At 43.3% G+C, this 19,399-nt stretch overlaps 1 protein-coding gene across 3 annotated transcripts in view; it reads left to right on the top strand.

Moving 5' to 3' along the window:
• LOC121841035 (MAGUK p55 subfamily member 4) overlaps positions 1-11,883 on the top strand; it is a 76,631-nt gene extending 64,748 nt beyond the window's left edge. For all 3 annotated transcript variants that reach the window (XM_042306965.1, XM_042306964.1, XM_042306963.1), the window contains 7 exons: positions 254-307; positions 833-1,000; positions 1,214-1,294; positions 4,296-4,389; positions 7,526-7,634; positions 8,756-8,890; positions 11,689-11,883. In XM_042306965.1, coding sequence (XP_042162899.1) covers positions 254-307; positions 833-1,000; positions 1,214-1,294; positions 4,296-4,389; positions 7,526-7,634; positions 8,756-8,890; positions 11,689-11,874 — 827 coding nt within the window. In that variant the 3' untranslated portion in view covers positions 11,875-11,883. The remainder of the gene's footprint in view (positions 1-253; positions 308-832; positions 1,001-1,213; positions 1,295-4,295; positions 4,390-7,525; positions 7,635-8,755; positions 8,891-11,688) is intronic.
• Positions 11,884-19,399: the final 7,516 nt, after the last annotated feature.

The following is a 19,399-nucleotide window of genomic DNA, read 5'->3' as shown; positions in this document are numbered from 1 at the left end:
CGTAGAGACTGACCCAGAAGACTCACAGCTCTTATAGACTGACCCAGAAGACTCACAGCTCGTAGAGACTGACCCAGAAAAATCTAAAACCATGTTTTCACTTTGTCATTATGGGGTATTGTGGGTAGATGAGAAAGACTATTTAATCCATTTTGAATTCAGGCTGTAACACAACAAAATGTGTAATAAGTCTCGGGGTATGAATACTTCCTGAAGGCCCCGTATATAATAACATTGTAATGAATGTTCCCAGTGTATCCCGAAGAGGCTGAAGAAGGAGCACATACGATGGGTGGCATCTACATCTGTAAGATGTTTTTTGATTGACAAATTCATTAACACTTTTATTAATCAATCATCCTAGTTTTTTGTAAGCTAACGATGCTTGCACCATAGATTTACAGTTTTTATGTTGTTGATGATGTTAATCTTGTAGTCGTTATTGTTGTTGTTGATGATGTTAATCTTGTAGTCGTTATTGTTGTTGTTGATGATGTTAATCTTGTAGTCGTTATTGTTGTTGATGATGTTAATCTTGTAGTCGTTATTGTTGTTGTTGATGATGTTAATCTTGTAGTCGTTATTGTTGTTGTTGATGATGTTAATCTTGTAGTCGTTATTGTTGTTGTTGATGATGTTAATCTTGTAGTCGTTATTGTTGTTGTTGATGATGTTAATCTTGTAGTCGTTATTGTTGTTGTTGATGATGTTAATCTTGTAGTCGTTATTGTTGTTGTTGATGATGTTAATCTTGATGAGTTAATCTTGTAGTTGTTATTGTTGTTGTTGATGATGTTAATCTTGTTATTGTTGTTGTTATTGTTGTTTCCAGCGGGATTCCGCCGTAGTTTCCGTCTGTGGCGGAGAATGACCCACCGTACGCGTCGCCAATCCTGCTACTCCTGTTCTCCCAACACCTCGGCTCTGTCCAGCCCCTATGAAGAGGTGGTCAGCTACCAGAGACGACCTGACGACCCGCACAGACTGATCATCCTCGTAGGTGAGGAGCTCACTGCTTATATATTGTTTATGTTCTGTATCAAAAGATGATGATAAATGATTTGTTATTGTCCTTTGTCACAGGGGAAACAGAAATGAGTCTTCCTAAACCCTCTGAGACAGTCTTACACACACACACACACACACACAGCTTATAGGTTGGGGTATCACATCTACTGTAGTGGTGTAGGGCTGACAATGTGTGTTTCTACAGGTCCTTCTGGTGTAGGGGTGAATGAACTCAGGAAAAGACTGATCAAACTCAACCCACACACCTTCCAGGGAGCTGTGCCTCGTAAGTTTATATTACCTGTAGTGATATTATCAGATATTATCTGTAGTGTCTAGTATCATATGTTTATATTCAGTGATGGAAAAAGTACCCAATTGTCAAACTGGAGTTAAAGTATAGATACCTTCATAGAAAGTTACTTTAAGTAAAAGTGGAAGTCACCCAGTAAAATACTACTTGAGGAAAAGTCACCCAGTAAAATACTACTTGTGGAAAAGTCACCCAGTAAAATACTACTTGTGGAAAAGTCACCCAGTAAAATACTACTTGAGTAAAAGTCACCCAGTAAAATACTACTTGAGGAAAAGTCACCCAGTAAAATACTACTTGAGGAAAAGTCACCCAGTAAAATACTACTTGAGGAAAAGTCTTTGGGTTTAAATATACTTAAGTGTCAACGTTAAATGTAATTGCTAAACTATACTTAAGTATCAAAAGTAGAAGTTAAAAAGTATAAATCATTTAAAATTCCTTCCATGAAGCAAACCAGACTACACCATTTTCTTGTATTTAAAAATGGATAGTCAGGGGCACATTACAATACAATTACAACAAGTACGTGAATTTCACCGTTCTCCTGTTAAGTACTCAGCATGTAACGAATACTTATTTTCCACCATAATTTGCAAATAAATTCATAAAAAAATCCTACAATGTGATTTTCTGGATTTCTTTTCTCATTTTGTCTGTCATAGTTTAAGTGTACCTATGATGAAAATTACAGGCCTCTCTCATCTTTTTAAGTGGGAGAACTTGCACAATAGGTGGCTGACTAAATACTTTTTTGCCCCACTGTATAGTGTATGTGGACACCTATTCAAATGAGTGGGTTCTATTTCAGCCACACCCGTTGCTGACAGGTGTGTAAAATCGAGCACACAGCCCTGCAATCTCCATAGACAAACATTGTCAGTAGAATGGCCTTACTGAAGAGCTCAGTGACTTAATGTGGCACCGTCATAGGATGCCAGTTCGTCAACTGTCTGCCCTGCTAGAGCTGCCCCGGTCAACTGTAAGTGCTGTTATTGTGAAGTGGAAATGCCTTGGAGCAACAACGGCTCAGCCGTGAAGTGGTAGGCCACACAAGCTCACAGAACGGGACCTCGTGTAGAGCGTAAAAATCCTCTGTCCTCAGTTGCAACTCTCACTACCGAGTTCCAAACTGCCTCTGGAAGCAACGTCAACAAAATACCTGTTTGTATGGAGCTTTATGAAATGGGTTTCCATGGCCGAGCTGCCGCACACAAGCCTAAGATCACAATGCCAAGTGTCAGCTGGAGTGGTGTAAAGCTCGCTGAACTCTGGAGTAGTGGAAATGCATTCTCTGGAGTGATGAATCAGGCTTCACCATCTGGCAGTCCCACTTACGAATCTGGGTTTGTCGAATGGCAGGAGAACGCTACCTGCCCCAATGCATAGTGCCAAATGTAAAGTTTGGTGGATGAGGAAATGTTTTTCATAGTTCGGGGCTGGGCACCCTAGTTCTAGTGAAGGAAAATCTTAATGTTACAGCATCAGACCATATGTCTCCTCTATGTATCTCTGTAATGTATGTATCCTCTATGTCTCCTCTATGTATCTCTGTACTGTATGTATCCTCTACGACTCCTCTATGTATCTCTGTACTGTATGTATCCTCTACATCTCCTCTATGTATCTCTGTACTGTATGTATCCTCTATGTATCTCTGTACTGTATGTAACCTCTGACTCCTCTATGTATCTCTGTACTGTATGTATCCTATATGACTCATCTATGTATCTCTGTACTGTATGTATCCTCTATGTGTCTCCTCTATGTATCTCTGTACTGTATGTATCCTCTATGTATCTCTGTACTGTATGTAACCTCTGACTCCTCTATGTATCTCTGTACTGTATGTATCCTCTACATCTCCTCTATGTATCTCTGTACTGTATGTATCCTCTACATCTCCTCTATGTATCTCTGTACTGTATGTATCCTCTATGTATCTCTGTACTGTATGTATCCTCTACGACTCCTCTATGTATCTCTGTACTGTATGTAACCTCTGACTCCTCTATGTATCTCTGTACTGTATGTATCCTATATGACTCCTCTATGTATCTCTGTACTGTATGTAGCCTGTACGTCTCCTCTATGCATCTCTGTACTGTATGTAGCCTCTGACTCCTCTAAGCATCTCTGTACTGTATGTATCCTCTATGACTCATCTATGTATCTCTGTACTGCATGTATCCTCTACGACTCCTCTATGTATCTCTGTACTGTATGTATCCTCTATGACTCCTCTATGTATCTCTGTACTGTATGTATCCTCTATATCTCCTCTATGCATCTCTGTACTGTATGTATCCTCTATGACTCCTCTATGTATCTCTGTACTGTATGTATCCTCTATGACTCCTCTATGTATCTCTGTACTTTGCCTCTATGTATCTCTGTACTGTATGTATCCTCTATATCTCCTCTATGTATCTCTGTACTGTATGTATCCTCTATGTATCTCTGTACTGTATGTATCCTCTATATCTCCTCTCTGCATCTCTGTACTGTATGTATCCTCTATGACTCCTCTATGTATCTCTGTACTGTATGTCTCCTCTATGACTCCTATGTATCTATGTGAAAATACAGGCCTCTGTATCTTTTTAAGTGGGAGAACTTGTGGTGGCTGACTAAATACTTTTTGCCCCACTGTATCTCTGTACTGTATTTAACCTCTATGACTCCTCTATGTATCTCTGTACTATATGTATCCTCTATGTATCTCTGTACTGTATGTCTCCTTTATGACTCCTCTATGTATCTCTGTACTGTATTTAACCTCTATGACTCCTCTATGTCTCCTCTATGTATCCAATCCCCTCTATGGCATTTTATCTTGTCACATAACTGGACTTTCGGTCTGTTCTGATTGATGTTATTGTGCTTTAGTGGTTGTCCTCTGTGGTGTTATGTTGTGATGTGATAGAGGTTGGTTGTAATTCTGTATTGATGTGTTTTCTGTCGTCGTCCTCAGACACAACGCGACCAGCCAGAGATGGAGAGGGGACAGGAAAAGAATATAACTTTGTCACCAAAGAGCTGTTTGATTACATGGTGTGCAACCACAGGTAATGCTAGTGATTTGTTTTCATATTAGTTCTAATGATTTCCAAGTAGCCTACCACTTAGACTAGCGGTTAAGAGCATTGGGCCAGTAAGCGAAAGGTCGCCGGTTCGAATCCCTGTGCCGACAAGGTGAAAAATCTGTAGACATCCTTAACGCTAATTGCTCATGTAACTCGTACCCGGATAGGAGCGTCTGTTACATGACTCAAATGTAACTCGTACCCGGATAGGAGCGTCTGTTACATCACTCAAATGTAACTCGTACCTGGATAGGAGCGTCTGTTACATCACTCAAATGTAACTCGTACCCGGATAGGAGCGTCTGTTACATGACTCAAATGTAACTCGTACCCGGATAGGAGCGTCTGTTACATGACTCAAATGTAACTCGTACCTGGATAGGAGCGTCTGTTACATCACTCAAATGTAACTCGTACCTGGATAGGAGCGTCTGTTACATCACTCAAATGTAACTCGTACCCGGATAGGAGCGTCTGTTACATGACTCAAATGTAAACCCGGATAGGAGCGTCTGTTACATGACTCAAATGTAACTCGTACCTGGATAGGAGCGTCTGTTACATCACTCAAATGTAACTCGTACCCGGATAGGAGCGTCTGTTACATGACTCAAATGTAACTCGTACCCGGATAGGAGCGTCTGTTACATGACTCAAATGTAACTCGTACCTGGATAGGAGCGTCTGTTACATCACTCAAATGTAACTCGTACCTGGATAGGAGCGTCTGTTACATCACTCAAATGTAACTCGTACCCAGATAGGAGCGTCTGTTAGATGACTCAAATGTAACTCGTACCCAGATAGGAGCGTCTGTTAGATGACTCAAATGTAACTCGTACCCAGATAGGAGCGTCTGTTACATGACTCAAATGTAACTCGTACCCGGATAGGAGCGTCTGTTACATCACTCAAATGTAACTCGTACCCAGATAGGAGCGTCTGTTACATCACTCAAATGTAATTCGTACCTGGATAGGAGCGTCTGTTAGATGATTCAAATGTAACTCGTACCCGGATAGGAGCGTCTGTTACATCACTCAAATGTAATTCGTACCCGGATAGGAGCGTCTGTTAGATGACTCAAATGTAACTCGTACCCGGATAGGAGCGTCTGTTACATCACTCAAATGTAACTCGTACCCGGATAGGAGCGTCTGTTACATCACTCAAATGTAACTCGTACCCGGATAGGAGCGTCTGTTAGATGACTCAAATGTAACTCGTACCCGGATAGGAGCGTCTGTTAGATGACTCAAATGTAACTCGTACCGGATAGGAGCGTCTGTTACATCACTCAAATGTAACTCGTACCCGGATAGGAGCGTCTGTTAGATGACTCAAATGTAACTCGTACCCGGATAGGAGCGTCTGTTAGATGACTCAAATGTAAAATGTGATATTATACGGTGCATTCGGAAAGTACCCCTTCCCTTTTTCCACATTTGGTTATTTGGTTATGCTACTTACGCTCTTATTCGAAAATGGATTAAATTGTTCATTATCAATCTACACACAGTACCCCATAATGACGAAGCAAAAACAGGTTTTTAGACATTTTTGCAAATGTAAAGAAAATACATATATACTGTATATATATGAAATACCACATTTACATAAGTATTCAGACCCTTTTCTCAGTACTTTGTTGAAGCACATTTGGCAGCGACTACAGCCTTGAGTCTTCTTGGGTATGACGCTACAAGCTTGGCACAGCTGTACTTAGGAAATTTATCACATTCTTCTCTGCAGATCCTCTCAAGCTCTGTCAGGTTGGATGAGGAGCCTTGCTGTACAGCTATTGTCTGGTCTCTCCAGAGATGTTCAATGGGGTTCAAGTCCGGGCTCTGGCTGGGCCACTCAAGGACATTCAGAGACTTGTCCCGAAGCCACTCCTGCTTTGTCTTGGCTGTGTGCTTAGGGTTGTTGTTCTGTTTGAAGGTGAACCTCCTCCCTATTCTGAGGTCCTGAGTGCTCTGGAGCAGGTTTTCATCAAGGATCTCTCTCTACTTTGCTCCATTGAACTTTCCCTAGATCCTGACTAGTCTCCCAGTCCTTTCCACTGAAAAACATCCCCACAGCATGATGCTACCACTTCACCGTAGGGATGGTGCCAGGTTCCCTCCAGACGTGATGCTTGGCATTCAGGCCGAAGAGTTCAATCTTGGTTTCATCAGACCAGAGACTCTTGTTTCTCATGGTACTTTAGTACTTTAGGCCTGATTGGTGGAGTGCTGCAGAGATGGTTGTCCTTCTGGAAGATTTTCCCATCTCCACAGAGGAACTCTAGATCTCTGTCAGAGTGACCATCGGGTTCTAGGTCACCTCTCTGACCAAGGCCCGGCCCTTCTCCCCCGATTGCCCAGTTTGGCTGGGCGGCCTGCTGAGAGTCTTGGTGGTTCGAAACTTTTTCCATTTAAGAATGATGGAGGCCACTGTGCTCTTGGGGACCTTCAATGCTGCAGAAATGTTTTGGTCCCCTTCCCCAGATCTGTGCCTTGACACAATCCTGTCTCGGAGCTCTATGGACAATTCCTTCAACCTCATGGCTTGGTTTTTGCTCTGACATGCACTGTCAACTGTGGGACCTTATATAGGCAGGTGTGTGCCTTTCCAAATCATATCCAATCAATTGAATTTACCACAGGTGGACTCAGATCAAGTTGAAGAAACATCTCAAGGATGATCAATGGAAACAGCATCTACCTGATCTCCATTTCGAGTCTCATAGCAAAGGGTCTGAATACCCAAGGTTTTATTATACATTTTTTAATACATTTGCAAACATTTCTAAAAAACAGTTTAGCTTTTTCTTTATGGGGTATTGTGTGTAGATTGATGAGGGATATTATTTATTTAATCCATTTTAGAATAAGGCTGTAACGTAACAAAATGACCCTTTGGAGTTAGAAACCTCTTTTGCGTCATGGCAGGATTGACCTTGCGACCTGGCAGGATTGACCTTACTTCCTGTTTCTGAATCAACAGTCATTTCATAAGAGATGAAACAGAATCCATTGGGGTATTTCATGGGTTTATCATAGTTGTTATATACGCAGTTGTAATATAGCTGTAATACAGGTCATGAGTTTTATAGAGTATCTTTGGTCTGTCCTAGGTTCCTGGAGTACGGTGAATATAAAGGTCATCTATATGGGACCAGTATTGATGCTGTCAAAGACGTGATAGACAGTGGAAGGATGTGTGTTATAGACACTGAGCCACATGTAAGTTATATATATATTTACTCCTGTATCTATCTTTTATCACAGCAGGGAAAAGGATTCATTGTTAAATAGTAAAAATTTGATTAAAATTAAGTTTCTAATAGAGTTGAAGTCTGAAGTTTACATACACCTTTCACCAAATACATTTAAACTCAGTTTTTCACCATTCCTAGTGAATACTAGACAACACTAGACATTTCAGACTCTCAGATCAATTCAGTGTCTATAAATGAATTCTGAGAGTGTCACCATAATGGCAACTGAGATCTTTATAGCAAAGATCCACCCCTCCCAACTCACAATGACGAACCACAGGTCTTAGGAAAACCGCACAAAGGAAGATTTTTACTTGAGAGAGGAGTATCCCACAGCCAGACAGCATTAGCTATAAATTATTGTTGAGTTTGGTCTCCTAAACGAAGTTCTCATCTCGTTTTTGGTACAACATAGTACAAAAACATTATCTCATCCAATGGCATATATCAATTGTCCCCCACCTGGACAAGCTCACTGAGGGGAGTGAGCCTCTAGGTCATATACTAGGTCAAGATAAGGGCAACATCAGAGGGGACATACAATGGTTCCAGACACTGCCATACTCCTCCCACAAATGGTGCACAGACATTGTGGAGCCCTTCACAAGGTTTAACAGGTACACTCACATATGAAGACAATCCTCTCCCCTCTCTGGGCCCCAAGTGACTTTTTTCGCCACATAAGCATATTTATGAAAGTAAATAAAACATCTTATTTATCAATGTTACTAATTCTGATTCTGCTACGTCAGTACACCACCAATAGACTCAAATTATGTCAATTAGCCTATCAGAAGCTTCTAAAGCCATGACATCATTTTCTGCAATTGTCTAAGCTGTTTGAAGGCACAGTCAACTTAGTGTATGTAAACTTCTCACCTACTGGAATTGTGATACAGTGAATTATAAGTGAAAAAATCTATTTGTAAATAATTGTTGGAAAAATTACTTGTGTCATGCACAAAGTAGATGTCCTAACCGACCTAACCGTCCTAACCGACCAAAACTATAAGTGTATGTAAACTTCCGACTATTCATTTATACATTTATTTTATACAGTATGTGTGTATGTATTGTGTCTTTCAGAGCATCCTGTCCGTGAGGAATAAGACGTTCAAGCCTTATGTCATCTTTATAAAGCCTCCCAGTTCAGAACGACTGAGACAGACACGGAGGGATGCACGCATCATCACCAGCTGTGTTGTCAACAGACCTTTTAAAGTGAGATGAACGTGTTGTCACTCTCAGGCCATCCCTTTTGAATGTAGATAATTAGGGTTGTAAAATTCATCGGTACGCATCGGTCGCGATTCAAATATTTAAGATAGTACTGTTACAAATCGCAGATTTAATCAAATGTTTTCCTCATACTTTCTTTCTACCATTTCCGAAAATACCTCATCTTTTGTGTAAACCGACGACCTTTCCTTCAGTGTCGAACTGCGTGTAACTGGGTACACAGGGTAACTGTATTGACATCCATTGATCTACAAGTCATTTTGCTGAAACAAAATCCAGCCAATATCAGTAGCCTAGTTAAACTGCGGGCTGTGCTTCGGCCCGCTGACCAACATCAGGTCATGGAAGGCGTGTTCCTGATCTTGCGGCACCTTCAGCATTGAAATCCTCAAATGTCTTGCGTGATATTAGGCTTTATTAGTTGAGTGACAAACCTATGTAATTGGCTATTGTGTGTTTTACCAGAATAAAATAAATCTGAGACACATCTGGTTGAAACCTACTGAATGGGGTTTTCAATATATATATTTTTGATTGCACAGGTTCACCATCCGCAATAGTCGTGGTCGTTTTCCTATAAACAGTCAGTGTATATGGTCATTTTTTTAGATATACAGGGTAAAGTTGATAATTTCATAACGAGGACAAGCAATCACTCTGCGAGGCGCACTGCATGGCCAAAGCAGGCAGAGAAAATAAACTCACTAAAAACTCCCAAATAGTCAAAATCATTTGATTTTGAGATGGGGGTGAAATACAAAGTTGTGCTACAGTATAAATTCACAGGCTAATCCGCAAACAGTACATATTGATACATTACCAACTGAAGCACTTCATCTGCAAAAATGACAAGTTAATTAGTGATGGTGATTTCAACGTTGTGGGGACAAAAAACACATAGGCTACATTGCCCACCCTAATCTGATAGTGGTAGTGGGGTGGTAGATGTCTAGTGTCCTTTATGGCTCTAATCTGATAGTGGTAGTGGGGTGGTAGACAAACATAGACAGATTCAGCTCAGAGAGGCCCAGCTCAGACAGATTCAGCTCAGAGAGGCCCAGCTCAGACAGATTAAGCTCAGAGAGGCCCTGCTCAGACAGATCCAGCTCGGAGAGGCCCAGCTCGGGAGGCCCGGCTCAGAGAGGCCCAGCTCAGACAGATTAAGCTCAGAGAGGCCCTGCTCAGACAGATCCGGCTCTGGGAGGCCCAGCTTTGGGAGGCCCGGCTCGGAGAGGCCCGGCTCGGAGACCCGGCTCATGATCTCCATCAGCAGCAGGTTTTAATTTAGAATGGAACATCAAATCAAATCAAATCAAATTTTATTTGTCACATACACATGGTTAGCAGATGTTAATGCGAGTGTAGCGAAATGCTTGTGCTTCTAGTTCCGACAATGAAGTAATAACGAGCAAGTAATCTAACTAACAATTCCAAAAAAACTACTGTCATACACAGTGTAAGGGGATAAAGAATATGTACATAAGGATATATGAATGAGTGATGGTACAGAGCAGCATAGGCAAGATACAGTAGATGATATCGAGTACAGTATATACATATGAGATAAGTATGTAAACCAAGTGGCATAGTTAAAGTGGCTAGTGATACATGTATTACATAAGGATGCAGTCGATGATATAGAGTACAGTATCAACGTATGCATATGAGATGAACAATGTAGGGTAAGTAACATTATATAAGGTAGCATTGTTTAAAGTGGCTAGTGATATATTTACATCATTTCCCATCGATTCCCATGATTAAAGTGGCTGGAGTAGAGTCAGTGTCATTGACAGTGTGTTGGCAGTAGCCACTCAATGTTAGTGGTGGCTGTTTAACAGTCTGATGGCCTTGAGATAGAAGCTGTTTTTCAGTCTCTCGGTCCCAGCTTTGATGCACCTGTACTGACCTCGCCTTCTGGATGGCAGCGGGGTGAACAGGCAGTGGCTCGGGTGGTTGATGTCCTTGATGATCTTTATGGCCTTCCTGTAGCATCGGGTGGTGTAGGTGTCCTGGAGGGCAGGTAGTTTGCCCCGGTGATGCGTTGTGCAGACCTCACTACCCTCTGGAGAGCCTTACGGTTGAGTGTTTAACATTAATGTGTTTATGCAACAAATGTTAGTGCATTGAATCGTATCGCATTGAACCGATTCGAATCGATTCGTTCTCTAATCAAACCAAATCCCCATGAATTGTATCGTTCCTGTATCGTATTGGAGCCCAGATGCACATCCCTATAGATAAAACATTATGGACCCCCTGCTTTTTCCATGACATAGACGCAGGAAGGTTTTCTTAATGGTTTGTGTATATATTTGATGTTGATGCGTTCAAATTTACTATAGTATACTATACTGACCTGCCTGCTCATATTCTGTCTTGTCAGACACGCTTGAGTTCCTCTGTTTTTATAATGCTGTCTGGCTCCTCCCTGGCCCCTCCTCCGCTCCTCCCTGGCCCCTCCCCGCTCCTCCCTGGCCCCTCTGCTCCTCCCTGGCCCCTCTGCTCCTCCCTGGCCCCTCTGCTCCTCCCTGGCCCCTCTGCTCCTCCCTGGCCCCTCCTCTGCTCCTCCATGGCCCCTCCTCCACACCAACCTGGCCCCTCTGCTCCTCCCTGGCCCCTCCTCCGCTCCTCCCTGGCTCCTCTGCTCCTCCCTGGCCCCTCCTCTGCTCCTCCCTGGCCCCTCCTCCGCACCTCCCTGGCCCTTCCTCCACACCTCCCTGGCCCTTCCTCCTCCCTGGCCTCTCCTTCCCCCCACCCCTCTTCCTCCTTCCCCTCAGGATGTTGACTTTGAGGAGATGGAGGATGCTGCCAGGTTCATGGAGGGGAAGTACGGTCAGTACTTCGACCGCGTCATAGTCAACGAGGAGCTGCAGGATGCCTGTATGAAGCTGTTCAATGACATACAGCTGGCTCAGGAGGGACCACATTGGATACCTGCCGCATGGCTCAGTACTGAGGACTAGAGAAAGGAGAGGGAGGAGGGGAGGGCAGGAGAGGAGGGGGGAGGGAGGAGGGGAGAGGGAGGGCAGGAGAGGAAGGAAGGGGTAAAGCAGGAGAGGAGAGGAGGGGGAGGGCAGGAGAGGAGGGGGAGGGCAGGAGAGGAGGGGGGGAGGGCAGGAGAGGAGAGGAAGAGGACAGGAAGAGGAAGAGGAGATGGAGGGATGGCCCAGGAGGAACTACAGTGGATCCCTGCTGCATGACTTGGATCGGAGAGAGGGGTGAGGGATATATATATATATATACACAGAGAGAGGGGGTGAGGGATATATATATACAGAGAGAGAAGATGGGGGATATAGAGGATATAAACAGGCGTTGTTGAACAGTATAATTCAGATGGCGAATGTTTCAAACCAACTAGGAGGGAGAGACAGCCAACGATACATTGAATGTTGAAATTAAAACTGGAAAGTAGAGTCCAGTATAGTTAGAAGGTGCCTTTATGTACTGTATATTTGTATTGTACAATAAAACAAATATATATGTTTTCATGCATACACATATATATATATATATATATATATATATATATATATATATATATATATATATATATATATATATATATATATATGTATATATATATATATATATGTAGTACCAGTCAAATGTTTGGACACAGCTGCTCATTCAAGGGTTTTTCTTTGTTTTCTACAAAAATTGGACAGAATCCCAAGAGTGCAAAGCAAAGATGTGGCTACTTTGAAGAATCTCAAATATAAAATATATTTTGATTTATTAAACACTTTTTGTTTGTTTACGACATGTGTGATATTTTCATAGTGTTGACGTCTTCAGTATTATTCCACAATGTAGAAAAAAGAAAAACCCTTTAATGTTTCCCAAAACTTTTGACTGGTACTTTATATATATTTATATATATTTTAGTAATGTTCTGTGTTATTATGGTTGGTTTAGTTTGGATTGAGTGCTGAGCAGAGAGGCTGTGTTGTGCCATCATAGTAAACACTTATAACACTGATAGACGTCTCTCTTTATACCTACATATATATATATATATAAATATACACTGCTCAAAAAAATAAAGGGAACACTTAAACAACTTAAACAACACAATGTAACTCCAAGTCAATCACACTTCTGTGAAATCAAACTGTCCACTTAGGAAGCAACACTGATTGACAATAAATTTCACATGCTGTTGTGCAAATGGAATAGACAACAGGTGGAAATTATAGGCAATTAGCAAGACACCCCCAATAAAGGAGTGGTTGTGCAGGTGGTGACCAGACCACTTCTCAGTTCCTATGCTTCCTGGTTGATGTTTTGGTCACTTTTGAATGCTGGCGGTGCTTTCACTCTAGTGGTAGCATTTTGACTTGTTTTAAGGACATAACATCAAAGTTGGATCAGCCTGTAGTGTGGTTTTCCATTTTAATTTTGAGTGTGACTCCAAATCCAGACCTCGATGTGTTGATAAATTTGATTTCCATTGATAATTTCTGTGTGATTTTGTTGTCAGCACATTCAACTATGTAAAGAAAAAAGTATTTCATAATAATATTTCATTCATTCAGATCTAGGATGTGTTATTTTAGTGTTCCCTTTATTTTTTTGAGCAGTATATATATATATATACATACATACATACATACATACATACATACATACATACATACATACATACATACATACATACATACATACATACATACATAGAGAGAGAGACACACAGAGACATATATATATATATATATATATATATATATATATATATATAGAGAGATACAGGCCTCTCTCATCTTTTTAAGTGGGAGAACTTGCACAATTGGTGGCTGACTAAATACTTTTTGCCCCACTGTATGTAACATGTACCTCTTTTATCTGTGTTGTATCCTCCGAAGCAGTTTATGTCCTGGGGACTGCTCCTCTAAATCTGTGACTGTCATGGATTCACCTAATACTCACTATGATGTATTTCTCAGGTGATGTACTGTATATTTCAAATAAAATCTAAGTTTTTTTGGTCGGCGCACACAGATTTGCAGTGAAATTCTTGTGTTTCTAGGTCCAACAGGGCAGAAATAACACCTAGGGGGAGAAGGAGGAGGGCAGGAGAGGAGGAGGGGGAGGGCAGGAGAGGAGGGGAGGGCAGGAGAGAGGGGGAGGAGGAGAGGGGAAGGAGGGCAGGATAGGAGGAGGGGGGGAGGGCAGGATAGGAGGAGGGGGAAGGCAGGAGAGGAGGTGGAGGAGGGCAGGAGAGGAGGAGGGGGAGGGCATGAGAGGAGAGGGGGAGGAGGGCAGGAGAGGAGAGGGCAGAAATAACACCTAGAAAATAACAATAATAATAATATCTGAGCTGGCCGCCTGGCCAAACTGAGCAATAGGGGAGATTGATGATCAAAGAAAATTCTCACGGGAGGTAATGCGGTTGGCATTTGATGGTGAGGTATTACAGATCGGGTGAACAACAGGAGTTGTCGTACAAGAAAACCCCGCAGGCTGAATGGACGGGGACAATATATCCTGAGAGAGCCGTGATTCCGTCAAACAGAGTATGTTGTCAGATGTTTCTCTGGAAAGGAGATCCTCGCCCTGAGCTCGTCTACTTTATCATCCAGTGATTGAACGTTGGGGAGTAACTCTGAAGCAGTGCCTGGGGGCTTCCAGGGGCTGATGGCACCGTCACCTGTTAGCTAGGAAATCTAGAAACAGGGTATCTGTCGTCTTGTATCATTTACACACTATCAGACATACAGGCTGCGTCCCAAGTGGACCAGCAGCAGGCGGCTGGAGTGTCTGTGAGAGAGAGAAAAAATGTTTTTGAGTGTTTTGGGGTTTATTTGATTCACCAAGTTCCAAACTGCCTCTGGAAGCAACATCAGCACAATAACTGTTCGTCAGGAGCTTCCTGCGTTGTATTGATAAAATGGAGGACTCGTTGCACTACCAATGCTGCAGGAGTTGTATATATTTCGCCCTGTTCGGGATGAAGTCAAACAACCTGACTTCCAGTGCGATAACTGCCTGCTCGCGGAGGGCTACAGAGAAGAAGTCGCTACGCTGGGTATACAAATAGCTAATTTGCACAGGCTACTGGGAAAGCCAAGACCTGTTTTCCTTGACTCCGAGGGCCGTGCATCGCGCTGGGTTGATGGGAGTCTTGCTTTCGGGCAGGCTATCTTTGGTGGACTGGCCGCTGCTCAGAATTGTTCGCTCACTGACGGAGAATGGAGTCAGCGGGACCTTTGTTGCTGAATCGGGGATGATCCTCTCCTGGACCTGGCTGGCTGGACAGGGAGACATGTCACCTTTCATCGTGGAAGTCACGGTGGCATCCTCCACTTTCTGAGCCCTCTGCAGTGATGGGATTCATGAATGGGCTGCCGACATCAAATAGCTTCACTGCTCTGGACCCTGAAGTCTTGGCGTCATCTTTTCATGGAGCGTCGGAGGTGTTGTGATGGCATCGCCGGGGTCTACGGTGGGTTCTGTTTAGCCGGGTCTACGGTGGGCTCTGTTTTACTGGGGTCTAAGGTGGGCTCTGTTTTACTGGGGTCTAAGGTGGGCTCTGTTTTACTGGGGTCTAAGGTGGGCTCTGTTTTACTGGGGTCTACGGTGGGCTCTGTTTTACTGGGGTCTACGGTGGGCTCTGTTTTACTGGGGTCTAAGGTGGGCTCTGTTTCACCGGGGTCTACGGTGGGCTCTTTTACTGGGGTCTAAGGTGGGCTCTGTTTCACTGGGGTCTACGGTGGGCTCTGTTTCACCGGGGCCTAAGGTGGGCTCTGTTTCACTGGGGTCTAAGGTGGGCTCTGTTTCACCGGGGTCTAAGATGGGCTCTGTTTCACCGGGGTCTACGATGGGCTCTGTTTCACTGGGGTCTAAGGTGGGTTCTGTTTCACCGGGGTCTACGGTGGGCTCTGGTTCACTGGGGTCTAAGGTGGGCTCTGTTTCACCGGGGTCTAAGGTGGGCTCTGTTTCACCGGGGTCTACGGTGGGCTCTGTTTCACTGGGGTCTAAGGTGGGCTCTGTTTCACCGGGGTCTACGGTGGGCTCTGTTTCACCGGGGCCTAAGGTGGGCTCTGTTTCACCGGGGTCTAAGGTGGGCTCTGTTTCACCGGGGTCTAAGGTGGGCTCTCTTTCACCGGGGTCTAAGGTGGGCTCTGTTTCACCGGGGTCTAAGGTGGGCTCTGTTTCACCGGGGTCTAAGGGGGCTCTGTTTCACCGGGGTCTAAGGTGGGTTCTGTTTCACCGGGGTCTAAGGTGGGCTCTGTTTCACTGGGGTCTAAGGTGGGCTCTGTTTCACCGGGGTCTACGATGGGCTCTGTTTCACTGGGGTCTAAGGTGGGTTCTGTTTCACCGGGGTCTACGATGGGCTCTGTTTCACTGGGGTCTAAGGTGGGTTCTGTTTCACTGGGGTCTACGATGGGCTCTGTTTCACCGGGGTCTACGATGGGCTCTGTTTCACTGGGGTCTAAGGTGGGTTCTGTTTCACCGGGGTCTACGGTGGGCTCTGTTTCACTGGGGTCTAAGGTGGGCTCTGTTTCACCGGGGTCTAAGGTGGGCTCTGTTTCACCGGGGTCTACGGTGGGCTCTGTTTCACTGGGGTCTAAGGTGGGCTCTGTTTCACCGGGGTCTACGGTGGGCTCTGTTTCACTGGGGTCTAAGGTGGGCTCTGTTTCACCGGGGTCTACGGTGGGCTCTGTTTCACCGGGGTCTACGGTGGGCTCTGTTTCACTGGGGTCTAAGGTGGGCTCTGTTTCACCGGGGTCTACGATGGGCTCTGTTTCACTGGGGTCTAAGGTGGGCTCTGTTTCACTGGGGTCTAAGGTGGGCTCTGTTTCACCGGGGTCTACGGTGGGCTCTGTTTCACTGGGGTCTAAGGTGGGCTCTGTTTCACCGGGGTCTACGGTGGGCTCTGTTTCACTGGGGTCTAAGGTGGGCTCTGTTTCACCGGGGTCTACGGTAGGCTCTGTTTCACTGGGGTCTAAGGTGGGCTCTGTTTCACCGGGGTCTACGGTGGGCTCTGTTTCACTGGGGTCTAAGGTGGGTTCTGTTTCACCGGGGTCTACGGTGGGCTTTGCTATTGCTGTCATTTGTACCTCCAGTCCTAAAGAATTTGAATTGTTGGCTTTAAGACTTCAGTTGGCTGTACTAAATGAACTCTCTGATTTATTTGCCATTTATACCCCAGTGGTGTTGATTGTTGGAGATTTTAACCTTGCAGGATGCTGAGTGTTTAAATGATTTTTGTACTAATCTGAATTTGACCCAGCTCCCTCTAAATGTATCAAATCAAAGTTTATTTGTCACGTGCTGAATACAACAGGTGTAGTAGACCTTACAGTGAAATGCTGAATACAACAGGTGTAGGTAGACCTCACAGTGAAATGCTGAATACAACAGGTGTAGGTAGACCTTACAGTGAAATGCTGAATACAACAGGTGTAGTAGACCTTACAGTGAAATGCTGAATACAACAGGTGTAGTAGACCTTACAGTGAAATGCTGAATACAACAGGTGTAGTAGACCTGAATCCAACAGGTGTAGTAGACCTCACAGTGAAATGCTGAATACAACAGGTGTAGTAGACCTTACAGTGAAATGCTGAATACAACAGGTGTAGTAGACCTTACAGTGAAATGCTGAATACAACAGGTGTAGTAGACCTTACAGTGAAATGCTGAATACAACAGGTGTAGTAGAACCTCACAGTGAAATGCTGAATACAACAGGTGTAGTAGACCTTACAGTGAAATGCTGAGTACAACAGGTGTAGTAGACCTTACAGTGAAATGCTGAGTACAACAGGTGTAGTAGACCTTACAGTGAAATGCTGAATACAACAGGTGTAGTAGACCTCACAGTGAAATGCTGAATACAACAGGTGTAGTAGAACCTCACAGTGAAATGCTGAATACAACAGGTGTAGTAGACCTCACAGTGAAATGCTGAATACAACAGGTGTAGGTAGACCTTACAGTGAAATGCTGAATACAACAGGTGTAGTAGACCTTACAGTGAAATGCTGAATACAACAGGTGTAGTAGACCTTACAGTGAAATGCTGAATACAACAGGTGTAGTAGACCTCACAGTGAAATGCTGAATACAACAGGTGTAGGTAGACCTCACAGTGAAATGCTGAATACAACAGGTGTAGGTAGACCTCACAGTGAAATGCTGAATACAACAGGTGTAGTAGACCTTACAGTGAAATGCTGAATACAACAGGTGTAGTAGACCTTACAGTGAAATGCTTACTTACAGGCTCTAACCAATCGTGCAGAAAAGGTATTAGGTGAACAATAGATAAGGAAATAAAACAACAGTAAAAATACAGACTATACACACTAGAGAGGCTATATACAGTAGAGAGGCTATATACAGTAGAGAGGCTATATACAGTAGAGGGGCTATATACAGTAGAGAGGCTATATACAGTAGAGGCTATATACAGTAGAGAGGCTATATACAGTAGAGGGGCTATATACAGTAGAGATATACAGTAGAGAGGCTACATACAGTAGAGAGGCTACATACAGTAGAGAGGCTACATACAGTAGAGAGGCTTTATACAGTAGAGAGGTTATATACAGTAGAGAGGCTATATAGAGAGAGGCTATATACAGTAGAGAGGTTATATACAGTAGAGAGGCTATATACAGTAGAGAGACTATATACAGTAGAGATGCTATATACAGTAGAGATGCTTTATATATACAGTAGAGGCTATATACAGTAGAGGCTATATACAGTAGAGGCTATATACAGTAGAGGCTATATACAGTAGAGGCTCTATACAGTAGAGGCTATATACAGTAGAGAGGTTATATACAGTAGAGGCTATATACAGTAGAGAGGTTATATACAGTAGAGAGGCTATATACAGTAGAGAGACTATATACAGTAGAGATGCTTTATACAGTAGAGGCTATATACAGTAGAGGCTATATACAGTAGAGGTTATATACAGTAGAGGCTATATACAGTAGAGAGGCTATATACAGTAGAGAGGCTACATACAGTAGAGAGGCTATATACAGTAGAGAGGCTCTATACAGTAGAGGCTATATACAGTAGAGAGGTTATATACAGTAGAGGTTATATACAGTAGAGAGGCTATATACAGTAGAGAGACTATATACAGTAGAGCTGCTTTATACAGTAGAGGCTATATACAGTAGAGGCTATATACAGTAGAGGCTATATACAGTAGAGGCTATATACAGTAGAGAGGCTCTATACAGTAGAGGCTATATACAGTAGAGGTTATATACAGTAGAGGCTATATACAGTAGAGAGGCTATATACAGTAGAGAGGCTACATACAGTAGAGAGGCTATATACAGTAGAGGCTATATACAGTAGAGAGGTTATATACAGTAGAGGCTATATACAGTAGAGAGACTATATACAGTAGAGATGCTTTATACAGTAGTGAGGCTATATACAGTAGAGGCTATATAAAGTAGAGGCTATATACAGTAGAGAGGCTATATACAGTAGAGAGGCTACATACATTAG

Source organism: Oncorhynchus tshawytscha, linkage group LG26, assembly GCF_018296145.1.
Source record: "Oncorhynchus tshawytscha isolate Ot180627B linkage group LG26, Otsh_v2.0, whole genome shotgun sequence".
In the NCBI taxonomy this organism is placed as follows: Eukaryota; Metazoa; Chordata; class Actinopteri; order Salmoniformes; family Salmonidae; genus Oncorhynchus; species Oncorhynchus tshawytscha.
This window is presented reverse-complemented; position numbering and strand designations above follow the sequence as displayed.